Raw genomic sequence first — 17,908 nt, 5'->3', positions numbered from 1 at the left:
TCCTCATGTTTTGAAATACAAAAGGTGACATGATTTCTGTATGTAGCTGGAGAATGATTTATGCTGTATAGTAAGTTAAAAAGGCAAGGGTCAGGTAGCATAAATAGTGTATTAGGAAAAAGTAATAAGAAAAAATAGTGTAATACTATTTTTACACTATAGTATTACACTATACTATATTAGTGTAATATAGTGTAATACAGTTAGTATAGTGTAATACACTATACTATAGTGTAATACTATAGTGTAAAAAGAAAAAATAGTGTAATAGGAAAAAGAATATAAGTGATATGTCTTTGCTTATTTTTTTAAAAAAAAAAGAAAGATAAATCTCAAAACTAATGAAAATGGTTTCTAACAGGAAAGAGGAAGGGACAGGGATAAAAGAGTAGATTTCCTAAATGTACTTAGTTTGGAGGTGCCTGGGTGGCTCAGTTGGTTAAGCCTCTGCCTTTGGCTCAGGTCAGGATCTCAGGGTCCGGGATCGAGTCCTGCATCGGGCTCTCTGCTTGGCAGGGAGCCTGCTTCCCCCTCTCTCTCTTCTCTGCCTGCCTCTTTGCCTACTGTGATCTCTGTCAAATAAATAAATTAAATCTTTTTTAAAAATTGTACTTAGTTTTGTTATTTTTACTTTGGAAACCTGTAAACATTTAACATAATTATAAAACAACACTAAGTCCAAAGGAGGAAAAATTAGCAATCTAAAAATCGAAGCACACTAAAACAAATGAAACTAATTTCATTATTGAGGTGTGGCATAATCATATAGAGAAGAATTACTTAAAGTGGTTTTTTTTGGTGTGGGGATATTCAGGTATCTCAGTCAGTTAACTGTCTGCCTTTGGCTTGATCCTTGCATCCTGGGCTCAAGCCCCGCATCAGGCTCCCTGCTCACTGGGGTCTGCTTCTTCCTCTGTGCTCTCTCAGTCTGTCTGTCTGTCTCTCTCTCGCACCCTCTCTCTCAAGTAAATAAAATCTTTAAAAAAAAGAATTAAAGTGATTGTTAAGAAGATTTAATTTATTAATATGTTTATTTAGGGAGAATGTGAGCTGGGAGGGGCAAAGGATGGGAGGGGTATAGCGGGAGAGAATCTTAAGCAGGCTCCACCAACATGGAGTCCACCGTGGGGCTCCATCTCACAACCCTGAGATCATGACCTGAGCTAAAATCAGGGGTCAGACTGAGCCACACAGGCATCCCTAAAGTTATTTTTTAAGGCTGTGTATTTCCTAACAAGAAATAGCCTAAAAAGCAAAAAAATTAAAAAAGCTGCTAAGGGATCTTAAATTGTTCTCAGTAATTGCAGCTTGTGTGAGTGTGTGTATATGAGATAGATGTTAGGGTAAAATCAAATAAGTAATGAAGTTAATGTCACAAGGAGCCAAGATTTATAGAGTAAGATTAGATCTGCAAATGTTAAATTGCAAAGTTAAATAACAATTTTATAATTCTCTATAAATTCTATGTAAATACTTGGTAAAAATATATAATTCTAGAAATAAATTCTATAACACTAAATTTGAATTGAAAATATTAGTATGAACTCATGATCTATTTTCTTCTTTAAAAAAAACAAAGAAAATATTTTTTAGCCAAATAACAACTTAAGCATTAATAAGGACAGTAACTAATGGATTGAAGTATATATAATATGTTTATGTTTTAACTTATTTTTTTTTTAAATCTCATTTATTTTAGAGTGAGAACGGGGGGAGGGGCAGAGGGAGAGAGAAATTCAAGCAGACTCTGCTCTGAGCACAGAGCCCAACGTGGGGCTCAGTCTCAAGACCCTGAGATTATGACCTGAGCCAAAACCAAGTTGGATGTTGGGGCACCTGGGTGGCTCAGTCGTTAAGCCTCTACCCTCGGCTCAGGTCATGATCCCAAAGTCCTGGGATCGAGCCCCACATTGGGATCCCTACTCAGAAGGAAGCCTGCCCCTCTCTCTCCTACTCCCCCTTCTTGTGTCCCCTCTATTGCTGTGTCTCTCTCTATCAAATAAATAAAATCTTAAAGAAAAAAAAAAAGAGTTGGATGTTTAACTGACTAAGCCACCAAGGTGCCTCTCCCCCTCTTTTAAAAAATATTTATGTATTTTACAGAGAGAGAGAGAGAATATGAGCAGGGGGAGGGGCAGAAAGAGAGGAGAGGAAGAGAAGCAGTAAAAAATGAAAAATAGTGGGGAGCCTGAGTATCTCAGTTAGTTAAGCATTAGCACTCTTGATCTTAGCTCAGGTCTTGATCTCAGGGTCATGAGGTCAAGCCCTGTGTTGGACTCTGTGCTGGGGGGCCTACCTAGAGCCTACTAGGAAAAAAGAAATAGAGAAATATTTAATAGTCATATTCAATCTAGATTTTCTCTGTTGATACAAAGTATATATATAAATCCAAGTATTAAGTGATGTTCAAGAGATCAAAACCTGTGTGTTTTCAAGCAACAGAGGTCTTGTAGCTAACTCGTGTTTTCTTCAAATGTATTGTAGTTGAAGCATCCTGTCCTAACGGGGATGAAACGATCGAAACTATCGAGGCTGCTGAGGCACTACTCAATATGGATTCTCCTGGCCCAATGCTGGATGAAAAACGAATAAGTGAGTGGTCATGTGCCATGATTGTTCATATTAATGTACTTGGAAAAGTTACTCTTGCCATCATCCTCTGTTAAATGGCAAATACCAAGAGACCAGAGAGCATGTTTGATATGTTTTGTGTCCCAAACACATTTTAAGAAACAATACTAGTTGAGGGACGCCCAGGTGGCTCAGTTGGTTAAGCAGCTGCCTTCAGCTTGGGTCATAATCCCAGGGTCTTGGGATCAAGTCCCAAAATCAGGCTCCTTGCTTGCCAGAGAGCCTGCTTCTCCTCTCCCTCTGCCTGCTACTCCCCCTGCTTGTACTCTCTCTCTCTGATAAATAAGTAAATAAAATCTTTAAGAAAAAATACTAGTTGAGACACCTTTGCTAAAGTATTCAGTTAAACAAGACTTCTTTTTTTTTTTAAATTGAAGAAGGAGACCTTTAGGAATAAAAACAATTTATTTAGTTGTCAAATAGCAGATTAGGCAGAATTTATTCTCATAACCTCATTAGTGAAAGTATTAGAGCATTATGGCCCAAACTATTATAATTTAATGATCTGTATGAGTATTCATCAGTGAATAGGCAAAATTCATTGAAAAAATTTCTAACACCTCATAGCAGAAAACTCCTTGCCACGTTATTGATCTGCTTTTAAATCCATGTTTCCTTTGGGCTTTTCGTAAATTAATTACTACTAAATGAATTTAAGATGTGGTTGAGTATTTTCTATATGCACAGCAGTGCATTAAGCAATAATGTGATATACAAATGAACAGATAACTGTTTTTTTCCTCTCAAGTTTACAGATTAATTTTGAAGGTAGTTGTTTATGTAAAAGCCAAAAATAAAGGCCATGGGAGGGATAGCAAAGTGTTCTGGAGAACTTTGGAAGAACTCTGAGACTTTCAGAGACAGGCTTTATAGAAGGAATGTTTTAACCTGAGCTATAAAAGACAAATAAGCTTTTAGTGGTTAGAGGAGATAAAGAGAATGGATTGAGCCAGGGAGACAGACCTGTAAATAAGAGTGAAATGTTTGAGATAAAAATGGTTTGGTATAGCTGAAGTATAAGGTTTGTGGTAGATATGAGATGAGAGTAGGAAGGTAGGTTTGATCTAGAGTGCGTGAGCTTCAGATGGCAGGCTATGGAGTTTGGCTTATTCTTACTATCTTTTTCCTCTATAAACTATGCAAAAGGTCAGTTTTATTTTTCTAGTAATTTTAGAGTATAACGTTTTGTATAGAAGAATTACTTGGTCAAATCAGATGGGTATCAGAGAATAACTTCAGCAGCAATGAGAGAAGAATGGAGAAGAGAAATAAGATAAATTGGTAATAGGAAGTCAAGAAAGAAGGGCATTGAATTAGTCCTGTCAAGCCTGTCTGACTTAGGGTGCCTAATTTCAGACAGAGGAAATAAAAAGGAAATAGATTTCAAGATTTTATTTCTACTTTAATCCTCAGAGAAACAAGAAATTATCTGATGAAATTAGTTTGATTTATAATACAAGTTTGATTATAATTAGTTGATTTTGTTTCCATTAGATAATAACATATTTAGTTCGTCTGAAGATGACATTGTTGTTGCCCCAGTCACCCATGTATCCGTCACATTAGATGGGATTCCTGAAGTGATGGAGACTCAGCAGGTTCAAGAGACATACGCAAACTCACCAGGAGCATCATCACCAGAACCACCTAAAAGGAAGAAAGGTGGGTGGTTAATTTGTTTAGGGCAAACAGTCCAATTTTGATGTGGAATCTAAACATAATTTTTATACAAGGGTATTTCTACACCAATTAAAACTTACATAAGAAAAAATGAGGGTACAAAGCACAATTTAAAAGGTATTTATCTTCACATTAGATTCATTAAAGAATCAGTTTATTTGGTGTATCCTGCAGAAATGGGGTTTTCCAACTTTTTAAAGCCTCAGTCTTTTACCTAAATCCTTTTGCCCAGACTCAGAAAGAGCTTGGGTAAGGGCACTTAGTTTCTAGCTTTCTTCCACAGGACGTAATTTGAAAGCCACTGGCTTAGATTCCAATATAAGATTCCAGTGGGAAAAATAATGAGTTGGAAATCAGTAGGTAAGTGATTAAAGAGGAAAATACTAGGTTTTAATTAGATTTAAATTTCAAAGGGAATTTTTCACTCTTCACTTTTTAGGACCATATCTGCATTCTAAAGTCTGACCTTCTTTCCATTTCATTGCCTTCTGGTTCTCCTCCAGTTTGTGTAATATTTTGAATTTAGTATCTTGCTTAATCACCAACCACCCAGTAACCTAACTTCAGATGAAAGTAAGGGAAAGTCCAGGAGCCCAAAGTGAAGAGGAAAATGAAAACAGAGTGAGCCAAGGCTGCCGCATCTCTGAAGGGCTGAGATGGGTACGCCAATCTCATTGTCCATGCAGAGGCCGAGGCTTGTGTCTTGGTCCAGTGCAAGATGAAATTACCAGAGACTTTAGCCTGTCATCACGATCCTTGAAAGGCTCTCCCCTCCTGGGAAAAACAGTCTACCCATTGGCACAGAAAGGTGTCATGGAAGTTTATATTTCTCAGCTGGGCCTCTGAGTGGAAAAATTCTTTCTGTGAGAATTCATAATCTTAGGCTTACTTTAATCCAGGTTTATGATTAGATTTTAAATGATCACTGACTTCAGAAATTCCCAGCCAAGTAATTAACATAAGGGTGACCCTAGACTGGCAATAACATTGGGGTGCTAGGCAGAAGCTCTTATAGAAAACTGTTCTGGCAAGTCATACATTTAAACCCAGGCTGACAGGATTTCCTCAAACAAAGCCCTGTTGAAGGTGAGCTCACATTGCAATGTTACAGAATACAAAAGATAGAGAATCCCTGAATGAGGAGCAGAAGACATAGAAGATTCTAGCATTCTCTAAGAACTTCAGATAATAGAATTATCAAATAGAAACTTTGAGTAACTATGACTACAATTATTAAGGCAAAAGAAGGAAAAACAAGGTCAAAGAATGAGACTGTTACAAAATACCAGATACAACTTACTCTTCTGGACAAGATGGAATAACAGAACCTGATTTGGCAATGATTTGGGGTTATGGCAACAAAAAAACAAAAATTAGTGGGACTACATTAAACTAAAAGTCTTCTGCTTAGGAGAAGAAACTATCAGCATAATGAAAAGGCCACTTACAGAACGGGAGAATATATTTGTAAGCTGTATATCTGATAAGGGGTTAATGTCCAAAATACATAAGGAACTCCTACAACTCAATAGCAAAAAAACCAAACAACCTGATTTAAAAATGGGCAGAGAACCTGAAAAGACATTTTTCTAATGAAGACCTACAGATGGCCAACAGGTACCTGAAAAGATATGCTCAACATCACTACTTGTCAGGAAAATGCAAATCGAAACCACAGTAAGCTATCCCCTCACACCTGTCACAATAGCTATCATCAAAAAGGCAGGAGATAACAAGTGTTTGCAAGGATGTGGAAAAAAGGAACCCTTGTGCACTATTGGTGGGAATGTAAATTGGTACAGCCACTATGGAAAACAGTATGGAGTTTCCTCAAAATATTAAAACTACAAACACCGTATGATCTGGCAGTCTTACTCCTGGCTACATATCCAGAAGAAATCAAAATAAGATATTGAGGAGATGCGTGCACTCTCATGTTCATTGCAGCATTAAAAAAACACAGGTGGACCTTGAGGGCATTATGTTAAGTCAAATAAGAGAAAGACAAATACTGTGTGCTGTCATTTACATGTAGAATCTGAAATAACCAAGCTCATAGAGGCAGAGAGAGATGGTGATTGCTGGGGAGTTAAGGAAATGGGGAGATGTCAGTCAACGGGTACAAACTTCCAGTTATAAAATGAGTAAGTTCTGGGGATCTGATATACAGGATGGTAATTTTGGTTAATGTACTGTATTATATACTTGAAAGTTGCTAAGAAAGTAGATCTTATATGTTCACACCCAAAAAACCAAGTAGTTATTATGTGAGATGATGGTATATTAACTAACCCTACTGTGGTAATCATTTTACATCATAGAAGTATATCAAATCATCATATTGTACACCTTAAAAATACACAATTATATGTCATCATATCTCAATAATGCTGGAAAAAAATTTTAATAAAGAAACCCCCAGAACTTGGATTTACCCTACTATTAAAACAACTAAAAATACAGACAACGATGTATGAAACAGTGCCTCTAAAGACATCAGTCAACAAAAGCCAGTGATCCCTGAGAAACAGGAAACAAATGAGGTGAGCCCTATGATGACCCCAACTTACTGCATGGAGATTTTTTTTTTTTTTTACAAACAATTTGGCAGTTTCTTAAAACATTTAATGCATACTTAACATGTGACCCAGCCATTCTTCTACTCAGTATTTACCCAAAAGAGATGAAGTTACACATTTATAGAAAAAATCTGCATGAATGAATGTTCTTAGCAGTTTTATTTGTAGTTGCCCAAAACTTGAAACAGCCTAAATGCCTATCAACTGCTGTCTGGATAAACCGCTTTGTGGTGTATCTATGCAAGGAAATAGCACTCAGCAATAAAATAGAATGTACTATTGATACATACAACAAAAACAATGAATCTCAGCATAATTATGCTAAAGGAATTACTTACACACCATATATATATGTATCTCTTCATCTAAAGTGGTGGGAACTGAAAACTAACCTCTAATGACAAAATCTGTGAGTAATTGACTACCTTTGGGTTGGGCAGAATGGGACGGATATAAGGATTACAGAGGGGTACAAAGTACTTTTGGGGGTGAAGAGTGTATTCACTGTTTTGAACATAGTGATGGTTCCACAGGTCAATACTTACATTGGAAGATACCAAACTATAGATTTTCAACATATGCAATTTCATTTTATGTCTGTCATACTTCAGTAAAGCTATTTTTAAAGTGAAGGACTAACATTCTAGTTAGGAAGACGGATGTGAAAGGAACCCAATAGAACACATAATATATGGGTTAAACAGAAGATTAGTCACTGTTTAAAAGATAATTTATGAGCACTAATATAGATCTGATATAGAATAAAAAGTATGAAAGAGTTTGAGATGTGAGGATTGAATGAAAAGGTCTACATATTTAATCAAAGCTTCAGAGAGAGAGAATATGTAGAGTGAGAAAGAGACCGTATTCCAAGATAATGATTGGGAGTTCTCCAAAGTGACATCAATCTCAGCATGGTGAATCCTGAGTAGCATAACTGTCAAAGAAATCCAGGCCTAAATACATTATAGTAAAAATGTAAAACACCACCCTTCCAGCCCCCTCCAAAAACAAACAAACAAAAAAAGAAAATACCAGGGAAAAGCTACATTACTTGAAGAGGATTGATTTTTAGATTGGCAGCTTAGAAGCTCCCAGTAGAGAGGCTGGAAGTGTTGGGTATCTTCAAAGTATTGAGAAGAACTAATTGTCACCCAAAAATCCTATACCCAGTTTACGTAGAACTCACATGAAGCTATGCCACCTTGACTGGTGAGGAAGATGATGGAAAGGATGGATATTGGGTAGGTTTACCAACTGTCTCTGTCTTGACTAAAATTAGTGGTGAAAACAGAGGGAAGAAGAAAATGCTATCTATCAGAAAAAGTTGGTAAATAGAAGGCGTAAAATAAGATGGTAGGAGGGATGGAAGCTAACTGAAGTCTTTGCTCCTAATATTTGTTATCATTGACACAGTCACCCAGAAGTATCTGCCTCATGAATGGTTCTCTGCAGATGTCTGTAGTGATGGAAATGGAGATACCTGACTGATTAGGTTCTATATTTACACATTAAGAGGGGCCTGAAGAGTGATCTTTTTGATCCACTTCTCACTGATTTTTATTCACCCTAACTTCAGAAGGGTTTTCCTGTTTGGTTTGGGGATGTGTTGTTACTAACCTTGTGATTTTTAGCTCTGGAATTCTGTTCTGCTAAGTTATTGCCTTACATTATCCTAACCCAGAATTCACTCTTGTGATCTGGACCAGATAGACTCTGCCTCAGGAATGTTAGGGTAAAGGGGCACTTGGCTGGCTCAGGCAGTACAACATGAGACTGTTGATCTTGGGCCTTGACTTTGAGCACCGAATTTGATGGAGAGATTACTTAATTTAAAAAAAAAGAAAAAGAAAAAAAATTGCTGGGATAAAATACACTAAGGTATCTATTTATAATCTTCATTGTTTTTCAGGTACAGAATGTTAGTCTGTCCAGATAGCATGCTCATCTTAATATAAATCCCAGGCAACATTGCCACCAAGTTGTGCTTCTAGCTAAATGGCCAGAAGAAGATCACAAAGCTTTAGAATAGTTGGCTGACCCAAACTAAGTCTGAACACACCACAGTTAGTGTTGTCAAAGTGGAGTTAGAGATTGAATGGCATGTAACTATAATGTTTTGCTGTGAATTAAAAGAAGTATAGAAAAATGAGAGGTTTCAAAATACAGGGGAAAATAAAAGTTGACTATGTAAGTTCACCAGAATTTTGCCTTATGCATTTTTTGTATCTCTAGAATGTTGGAAAGTTTCCAGTATTTAAGAACTACCTGTATGCAGATGAGAGGAAAGCTGAAAATTGACTTTTCCTACTGTAAAATGCGTATATAACCAACAAACAGAGAAACCTGCTTGGCTTATTTTTTGAGCCCGTCTTATCAACATCAAGAATATTTCCCCCAATTTTAAGGAAGCCATGTCAGTTTTGTTACCTCAAAATGTTTCAAACTTAACCTCATTTTTATATATGAGCTGATGTGTCATTTCCTACATAAAATTGTTTGTGATCTTACCTGTACTAATGCTAAATTTTCACTGAAGTTCTTTTCCTTTTGAGTAAACAGCCTTTTAGGAAACCAGTATGTGTACCATTGTGTATCTGTGTAAAGTACTTGGCATTTGAAATTTAGGATAAATGAAAATAGCATTTATAAACAGCTAAATTGTCCATTTTATCTCACTTTTGATGGCAAATCCTTACACAGAGCTGTTCTGTTTTCAGGGAGAAAAACAAAGCCTCCACGACCAGATTCCCCGGCCACTACGCCAAACATATATGTGAAGAAGAAAAACAAAGATGGTAAGGGTAAGTACAATAATTCCCTTACAATACTTATAGGTCAAATAACAGATTGCTTTAAAATACCTACATATCATAAGTAAAATCAGCCAGCTCTCTTGACTTATCGAAGTGGATCTTCTTGCTGCCAGATGCTTATAAGGTATAGTTGGGGGACGCCTGAGTGGCTCAGTCAGTTAAGCATCTGATCAGATCATAATCCCAGGGTCCTGGGATTGAGTCCCGCGTTGGGCTCTGTGCTCGGTGGGGAGCCTGTTTGTTCCTCTGCCTCTGGCTGCAGCTCCCCCTACTTGTGTTCTCTCTCTCTCTCTCTGACAAATAAATAAATAATTAAAAAAAAAAAAGGTAGAGATGATACTTTCTATAAATAGAGACTGGTAATAATGGAGCCCAAGAAATCCATTTAATAGATTTTCCCTACATACCTGTCAAAATAATCTGTCCTTTAATATTGAGCCTTTTGGAAGAGTTCAGCCAGGTTAGCTTTTCAGTTCATAGACACTTTATAAGATTGTTTTGGAGTTCTGCTATTTTCATAATTGCTGCCCAAATTTGAAGAAGATTGTCAAAGCCAATCCACTGGCTCTGATACAAAGAGAACAACTGTTGAAAGGTTTTGTACAGCACTTCTTCAGTGGTTCTTTTATGTGATGGCTCTTAAAGAGGTAGGAAAAAAGTCATCTCAAAGTGCTTTCTTCTCAAGTCATCATAAATCTAATTGCCAGTATTGATCCATCCAGACATCTGATGTGGAACTAATAAAAAGACCTATATTAGACCCTAAAAATTATCACCAATGCTAACCAAGTTGTGTAATATTTTTCTATGATTATACAGGGAACTTATAAAACTTTTAGTTGTGTTTACTTTTGATCTTTTCCAGTGAAATTTTGATCAGTTAAACAGAAATTGCTTTTGTTTCAGGAAACACAATTTATCTCTGGGAGTTTTTACTGGCACTGCTCCAGGACAAAGCTACTTGTCCTAAATATATCAAATGGACCCAGCGAGAAAAAGGCATTTTTAAACTGGTAGATTCCAAAGCCGTATCCAGGTTGTGGGGGAAGTACAAAAACAAACCCGACATGAATTACGAGACCATGGGAAGAGCTCTCAGGTACGTGAAGTTTTTTGTCGTTCATTGTGTTAAGAATATTGTTTTTTATATACTAAAAAGCTAGGTAACTTTTAAAAAGGTAGAAGATTACAAAAATGTTAAATTTTATTATTGAAGAGCTAAAGCCATGCTACTTATAGAAATCAGTTTGTATTTAAATTGAAATCCTGTTCTGATCTGGGAAAATGTTTTTCTTAAAAAAAAATCTTCATGCAAACAACAGATACTTTACTTGTAAAGGGATTAGAAAATGTGAACTCTCATCAGAAATTATAAATTAACCATGGGGCTCATATGATTTGAGCCCTTAAACTTGAATTCAGCACAAAATTGAGTAGCGGTAATCAGGTACTTAAAAAGAGGGTGCATTTTTTAAACGTAAATATCAGGTATGATCTGTATTATATTGGACTAAGTGCTTCAAGAATAATATTAGACATTGTGAACATTTTGAACTAGGTAAGTTATCATTTTATTCCGAAGCTCACTTTTAGTGTGTTTTTCTGTGATCAGGTTATCTATTCTTAAAGATATGCATTTGTTTGAGAAAGAGTTATTAGATACCCTTCTTAAACTAGAACTATTTAGTTACAGTTTGTGTGTATTTGTTTCTTTAACTCACACTTTTTAGATTCTTGATCTAATTAAAATCAACGACAAAATTTGAATCACTTCTGTTTGTACATCATTAAATTTTATATGAAAACCGAATTAGATTCACTGAATCAGATTTAAACTGGTAGGGACATTATAATAAACGACGGAAGGGAAATAAACTCTTGAGGTTTGTAGTAGATTTTATTATTCCGGCAAATTGGAAGAAGGGGAGACAAAGGAAGAATAGTGAATGACTAAGATAATCCATGTATTCTATCAACAATCCCCTCATCAGAATTGGTTTTAGGTTTAGTTGATAATAAGGATTTTTCTTTATCTGTGAGTATATGTGTTTTACATTTATACAGAAAAAAAGTTCAATTATACTATCTTATAAAAAAATAACGGTGCTTCATTTTGAAATTGTTCCCCCACTTGTTTCCAACTTAAAACCTTTGTTTATGATTAAGGAACTTCAATTTTGTTGAACATAATTTTAATTTATGTTTAACCAAATAAAGTATTGTTAAAATTGTCTGCTTTGAATAGGTACTATTACCAAAGGGGTATCCTAGCAAAAGTAGAAGGTCAACGCTTGGTGTATCAATTTAAGGAGATGCCGAAAGATCTTATTTATATAGACGATGAGGACCCAGGTTCCAGCATCGACTCTGCGGATCCATCACTGTCTTCAGCAGCCACTTCAAGTAGGAACCAAGCAAGCAGATCGAGAGTATCCTCAAGTCCGGGGATAAAGGGAGGAGCCACTACAGTTCTCAAACCAGGGAATCCTAAAGCTACAAAACCCAAAGATCCTGTGGAAGTTGCGCAGCCGTCAGAAGTCCTGAGGACAGTGCAGCCCACAGCATCTCCGTACCCTACCCAGCTCTTCCGGACTATTCATGTCGTCCAGCCAGTACAGGCTGTCCCAGAAGGAGAAGCAAGCACCACCAGTAGTGTGCAGGACGAAACGTTAAATTCCTCTGTTCAGAGTATTAGGTGAGAAAACTAAAGTTACCGATGCATATGTTTACGTGATGTTTCTGACCAGAGTCATCATTTGTTGATGACTCTGGGTTGGGATTTAGAAATGAAAATAAAAATTATATTGATTTTTAAAGCTAGAAGCCTTGTTCAGCAGATTGGTTTCAGCAGCTGTGTGTATTACATCAGCCCTCTAATTGTATCATTGATTTCTTATTTTTAAACTTTGTCATTACGTGCTGCTATCCTATCCATTTAAATCTTGTCCGCTATACCTCTGTATAATTCGATAGATCCCTACAAGAAGGGATCCACATATTAGAAAATCCAGAGAATGGTTTCAGATCCTTTTTTTTCAAAGTCAGAAGCTATAAAAATTCTACATAAACGGACATACCATGACCTGTATTGTAGTGAGTTCCAGGAAATAACATTATTTTTTGGGAAGATTCTGTCATGGAACAGTTCTAAAGTTTAGAGAGGTAGGGAGGGCCAAGAATCTAAGGTTCACTTTTTCAAGCTTTTAGAGTGGCAGAAATCGGAAGAATAGTTTTTTAGCAATCAAATCAAATTTGCCTCCTAGCCCCAGGAAAGATAGGAAAAACAAATTGACCAAAGAAAACCTCATCAGCTTTAGACTGGTCTTCTGCAGAATTTGGGACTGGTCTCACTGCTATGGGATGGGGGAAAGGAGGAGGGCAGAAAATTAGATGGACGTTCGCAGTATTTTTTTCCTTCTACTATCATGAATTTCCAGAATATGAATTATAATAAAATATAGGAGTCCTTCCAAATCCAATAAAAATGATTCTTTGAATACTTTCATTAAGTGACTTCAGTCTCACAATCTTACATTCAAATATGCCAAAATATAAATGCCGGCATTTTGTTCAGTTGATTTTGAAGTAAGAGACAGTACCCGGAATCAAGACAGAGTTAGATATTCCTGTCTTCCTTGTATGGTCCATTTAAACTTTTGGCATCATGAAAATTGACTTGCAAGAAGTGTAAAAATTACATTTTACCCATTTTAGCTGGACAGGAATGATAATCTTAAACTGTTATTAAAGGAGTACTTATTTTTCTATTTGCCTTTTAATGTTTCATTTTCAATTATTGGTTATGTGTGATGACCCAGTATCCATTTGGTGTGATTCCTCTCATTGGTTGGTGTGATTCCTCTCGTTGGTTTCTAGGCTCTTTGTCATCATATCACTGTGTTTCTGTTGATAGGAAACAGTACATGGCCACAGCTATTCAGAAGGGATCCCCTTCATAGAGTGATTCGTTATTTTTAAGCATCTGTAATCAGCTAGCTTTTTATACCTTGAGGATAAAATAAATGCCTGCCCCCCCATCAAAAAATCCCACATAACTGTAGCTCTGAAAGGTATTAAATTGTGATACTGAATTGGATGCAGTGTTACTCTGAATGTCAATTTCTGAATGATACTCAGTGCCAGATATTAAAACACTATAATACACTCCCTATCCATGATTTGCAAACTCTTTTGGTGTACTTTCCAGAATTTTCATGTCCAAGGTCCCTGATTATTCTGGATTATTCTGTGGATTCCCTGCCTGCTTCCTGCCTCTACTGTTTTTTCTCTTCAGTTCAACCTATGCAAGACTCTTAGTCACAGCTTTGCTCTGTTACCTTCTTGCAGCTTTTGTTAGATCTGTGTTGCACACAGAGCGCAGTCAAATTTCTGGAGCATCAGCTACCAGCTCTCACTCTCTGCTCGGATTCCTTCCTTGTCTTCTAGCTAATGCTGCCTGCTTGGGTGCACCGCAGTCTGGTCAGTGAACCAGGCATTGCCATTGACTTCAATGCCTGTCTTCTCCCATACATGTAAACCAAAGGAGCCACGTTTTAATCATTGCTCTTCTCCTACCACTTAGCCTCGTGTCTGGCACATAGCATCCCTTCAGATGTATAGAACTTATTTTGAAATAGTGTCTATATTCATTCTGTATCTCCTCTCAGAGTAATGAGTTCTCTAAGTGGACTGCTTATATAACGAAGAAATCACAAAACTTAACTTGTCAGACTTTAAAACATACTTCCTTGTTGAAAAAATTATTTTATATTTATGTGTATGTATATACACATATTATTCATCATTCTTTTGACTTTTAAAAATATTCTCTCTTTTGGGTGTACCTTCTATTTATATCTCCCCCCAAATCCTGCTTATTTTAATGTAGTTAAACCTTTTATGGAATGCATTTTATTCCCTGAAATAACTAGATGAGGGAAGGCCAAAGTTAATGAATAATAATGCTCTTTGAAGAGTGACACCTGCTGAATATAGTAACTTGGGTTTTGCCATTGTTCCTTTCCATTATATAGAAAGAAAGAAAAGTCTTAAATTTCATGCAAATTGTACATATTACTCTGAAATTTTATTGTATTAGAATCATTTTTCATTAAATTAATTCCTTGTTTAGCACTTTATTTTTTGTCTTTTTTATAATTACTCCAAATTTTCATTATGAAAAATTTCAAAATATCAACAGATTGAAATAGTACGATGAACACCTATTTACATCCTTTTTGATTCACAGTTGATAACGTTTTTGCCTTACTTGTTTTCACTCTGTATTTATTTATAACCTTTTTTCTGTTGGGCTGTTTGTCAAGTAAGTTGACATCCTTATGACATTTCACTCTCAAACATTTCAACATCCTGCTTTTAAGAATAGAGAGATTACCCCCGGTAACCATGTTATCACTCCCAAGAAGGATAAGAATACTTTGGCTATATTTTTCTTAATTTTATAACTACTGATTAACAAAATCAAAGACCACTTAAAGATTTTTTTCTGTAGCTAAGATGGAATATATATGATTTAAAATTAGATTATTAATATAACAACAAGAACTGACACTTTCAAAGCACTCTCTGTATTTCTTACACTTTTCCATATATTAATGTCTAATAACCTCACTGATCAATGAGATATAGGTAATATTATTCCTATTTTACAGATGAGGAAACCAAGGCAAGGAGAGGCCAAGGAGCCTGGTCACATCTAGTAAGTGGTGGGGACAGCGTTTTAATGCAAGCAGTTTAGTCCAAAGCAGTGAGCTTTAATGATTTGTCACTCTGCCTGCTGATTCACTTAACTCTCGTGAATTACCAGTTATTTACAATGAAGTAGCAACATGTTTTTTCTTTTCTCAATTTTTCCTTTGCTTATGTCTTTTTGTCTCACATAATTGCATGTATCTATGTGGAAATCTATTAAGCTTTTCTTAATTGATTTATGGTATATGTGCTCGATTTTTAAAAATTTTGATTTTGACTCTGACTTCATGTTATTTAAAGAGGCAACTACAACAAAAGTAAACCTCTGGTCAGATTTTTTCCTGAAATTGTCCCTTGGTAAACTTGCAAGTCCATATGCCTACCTAGCATAACTTCTCTCTGTATAGTATTTTCAAGTACTAATAGTTTGTGTTAGGGTCTTTTGAATAAATTAGCTCTAAAAATGTATAATGTGTAGATTATCTTAAAAACAAAGTAATGGAGTACGAAGAATGTATATTCTTTCGATTACTTTCCAGCCCTCCATCCTTATCAATTATTAGATGTAACATTGAATCAGATTAATTCACTATTCTGAGTCTGTTTCCTCATCTGTAAAATAAAGATAATACTTAACTTTACAGGTGATTGTAACAGTTAAATGATATTCTTGACATCTGAGTAGATACAGGAAAACTGTATTAGTAAAAACTAAATGTTATACTGTATATCTGTTTTCATCTCAGAAGGTTTGAGGTATTTTAAATTTCTAGTATTGTAGTAGTGGTTACGAGCAGCTTAGGAGATTTGTATAAAGTAGTTTACTGTAACCTTTGTTATATAATATAACATCACCAGACACAAATGACTGTTTAATCATTAACTAAGACAAAAATAATTTAAAATTTCTGTAGCAGGGAAAAGGCTGCATAATATTTTACCTTTAATCTCTGAATTTTTTATTAGTGAAAATTAGTCATTTTAGAATTTGTTCAAATAAGCCAGTATATTTACACTGTAGATATTATAGATGAGTATATGTATTTTCTGGAAGATGGCAGTCTGTTGTTTTGAGGTCTTTTTTCTAGTTTGAACAAAAGCATTGAAAGTCTAGTGGTAGCCCTCGTTAGCAATATGGAAAATTTCCAAGTACATTCTTGCTTGTACCACACCTGAGGGAGGAAAAAGGAAGGTGGAGTCATGTATTAAAGGTGTGTAATTGCCCACAGCTTAAAGATATAATCGGCAATAATCATCTTTAGCTAAAGTTATTTAGGACTGAGGAAGTGGCAGTGTGTTGTAATTATCCTAAGGCACAGAGGCCTTGCAGTCAGATGGCCTCTTTCCTTATCTAACTGGTCACCTCATGCTAGCTGTTCACCCTCTTTGTGCATTTAATTTTATATATAAAATGGGGATAATAGTACTTATTGGGTGGCAAGACTATACATATTTCTAGATACAATCTGTGCTCACTGTATATACCGTGTGTACTATTTTATCTGTATATACATGTACATGAATGCTTGTCATGGGAAACCCTTTATTTAAGAAATGATCTCTGGCTGCAGGGTCAGTTACCACACCGAGGCTCAGATTCTACCCAAGATGTCCTGATGCACGTAGGCAGGGGGTAGAAGGGAGGCACCGTATATTTTGGAAAAGCTGCCTGACTCCCAAAGTTATTCTGTATTCTGCCAACTCTTCCTTGCTTGACCAATAATATCAGCAGATCTGGCCTTTATTTCTAGTCATCCCCTGCCCACCTATTAAATCTTCATTACCTGACTCATGCTCTTTTCTGGCTCTGTCCTTCGAAAGAGCTGCTAATATCCTTCTCTAGACTGATCCTCACAGTGACAACTTGGTTGGAATCTGAACTTGGAAATCAGAATCCTACCATTGTGCGCAGGCTGCAGTCATCCTGTGTCTTTCCACTTGCTTTGAGTTTCTCTTAAGTTGCTCTGAGTTTTCTTTTCATATTTCCACCTAGTCCATTTGTGTTCTCCAGAGTTTCACCTCTCACCTATGTGACAGGCCACATAACTGTAACTTACTAAAATTTGCCTGTAATAATCTATGTGCAATGATTAACATTTGGACTGTGGGGGCCAGTCTAGCTGTTAATCATTTGAAGTAGCAATCATCTATTGTTTTTGTAAAATAGCTTTACAGAATCCAGAAGAAACACAATTGAGATCCAGATGCTGAGTTTTTTCAGCTGCATTTGTTTTATGCTAACAATGGTCATAACTATAATTTCCACGGCAATGAACTTTTAAAATTGGATTGACTCATAATATCATTTACAAATTTCTTCAATAACCTAAATGAACAACCTTACATAAACCAGGTTTACATTAAAGGATTTTATGTTAAATTGTATTTTTATGGCTAAAATCTGTGAAGATTATTTGAGCTGAGAAAACTGTTAAAACATGCCTCTCTTTACTTTTGCTGAGCTTGACCTTATTTTTTGCTCTTTCTGGC

At 35.9% G+C, this 17,908-nt stretch overlaps 1 protein-coding gene across 6 annotated transcripts in view; it reads left to right on the top strand.

Moving 5' to 3' along the window:
* ELF1 (E74 like ETS transcription factor 1) overlaps positions 1-17,908 on the top strand; it is a 106,104-nt gene that overhangs the window by 86,176 nt on the left and 2,020 nt on the right. For 5 of the 6 annotated variants that reach the window (XM_032315253.1, XM_032315255.1, XM_032315258.1 and 2 more), the window contains 5 exons: positions 2,485-2,592; positions 4,126-4,293; positions 9,611-9,694; positions 10,613-10,805; positions 11,952-12,401. In XM_032315253.1, the coding sequence (XP_032171144.1) occupies positions 2,485-2,592; positions 4,126-4,293; positions 9,611-9,694; positions 10,613-10,805; positions 11,952-12,401 (1,003 nt within the window). The remainder of the gene's footprint in view (positions 1-2,484; positions 2,593-4,125; positions 4,294-9,610; positions 9,695-10,612; positions 10,806-11,951; positions 12,402-17,908) is intronic. The other variant, XM_032315257.1, reaches the window with a different exon arrangement.

Source organism: Mustela erminea, chromosome 15, assembly GCF_009829155.1.
Source record: "Mustela erminea isolate mMusErm1 chromosome 15, mMusErm1.Pri, whole genome shotgun sequence".
Lineage (NCBI taxonomy): Eukaryota > Metazoa > Chordata > Mammalia > Carnivora > Mustelidae > Mustela > Mustela erminea.
The sequence above is the reverse complement of the archived record's forward strand: the minus strand, read 5'-3'. Positions and strand labels throughout refer to the sequence as shown.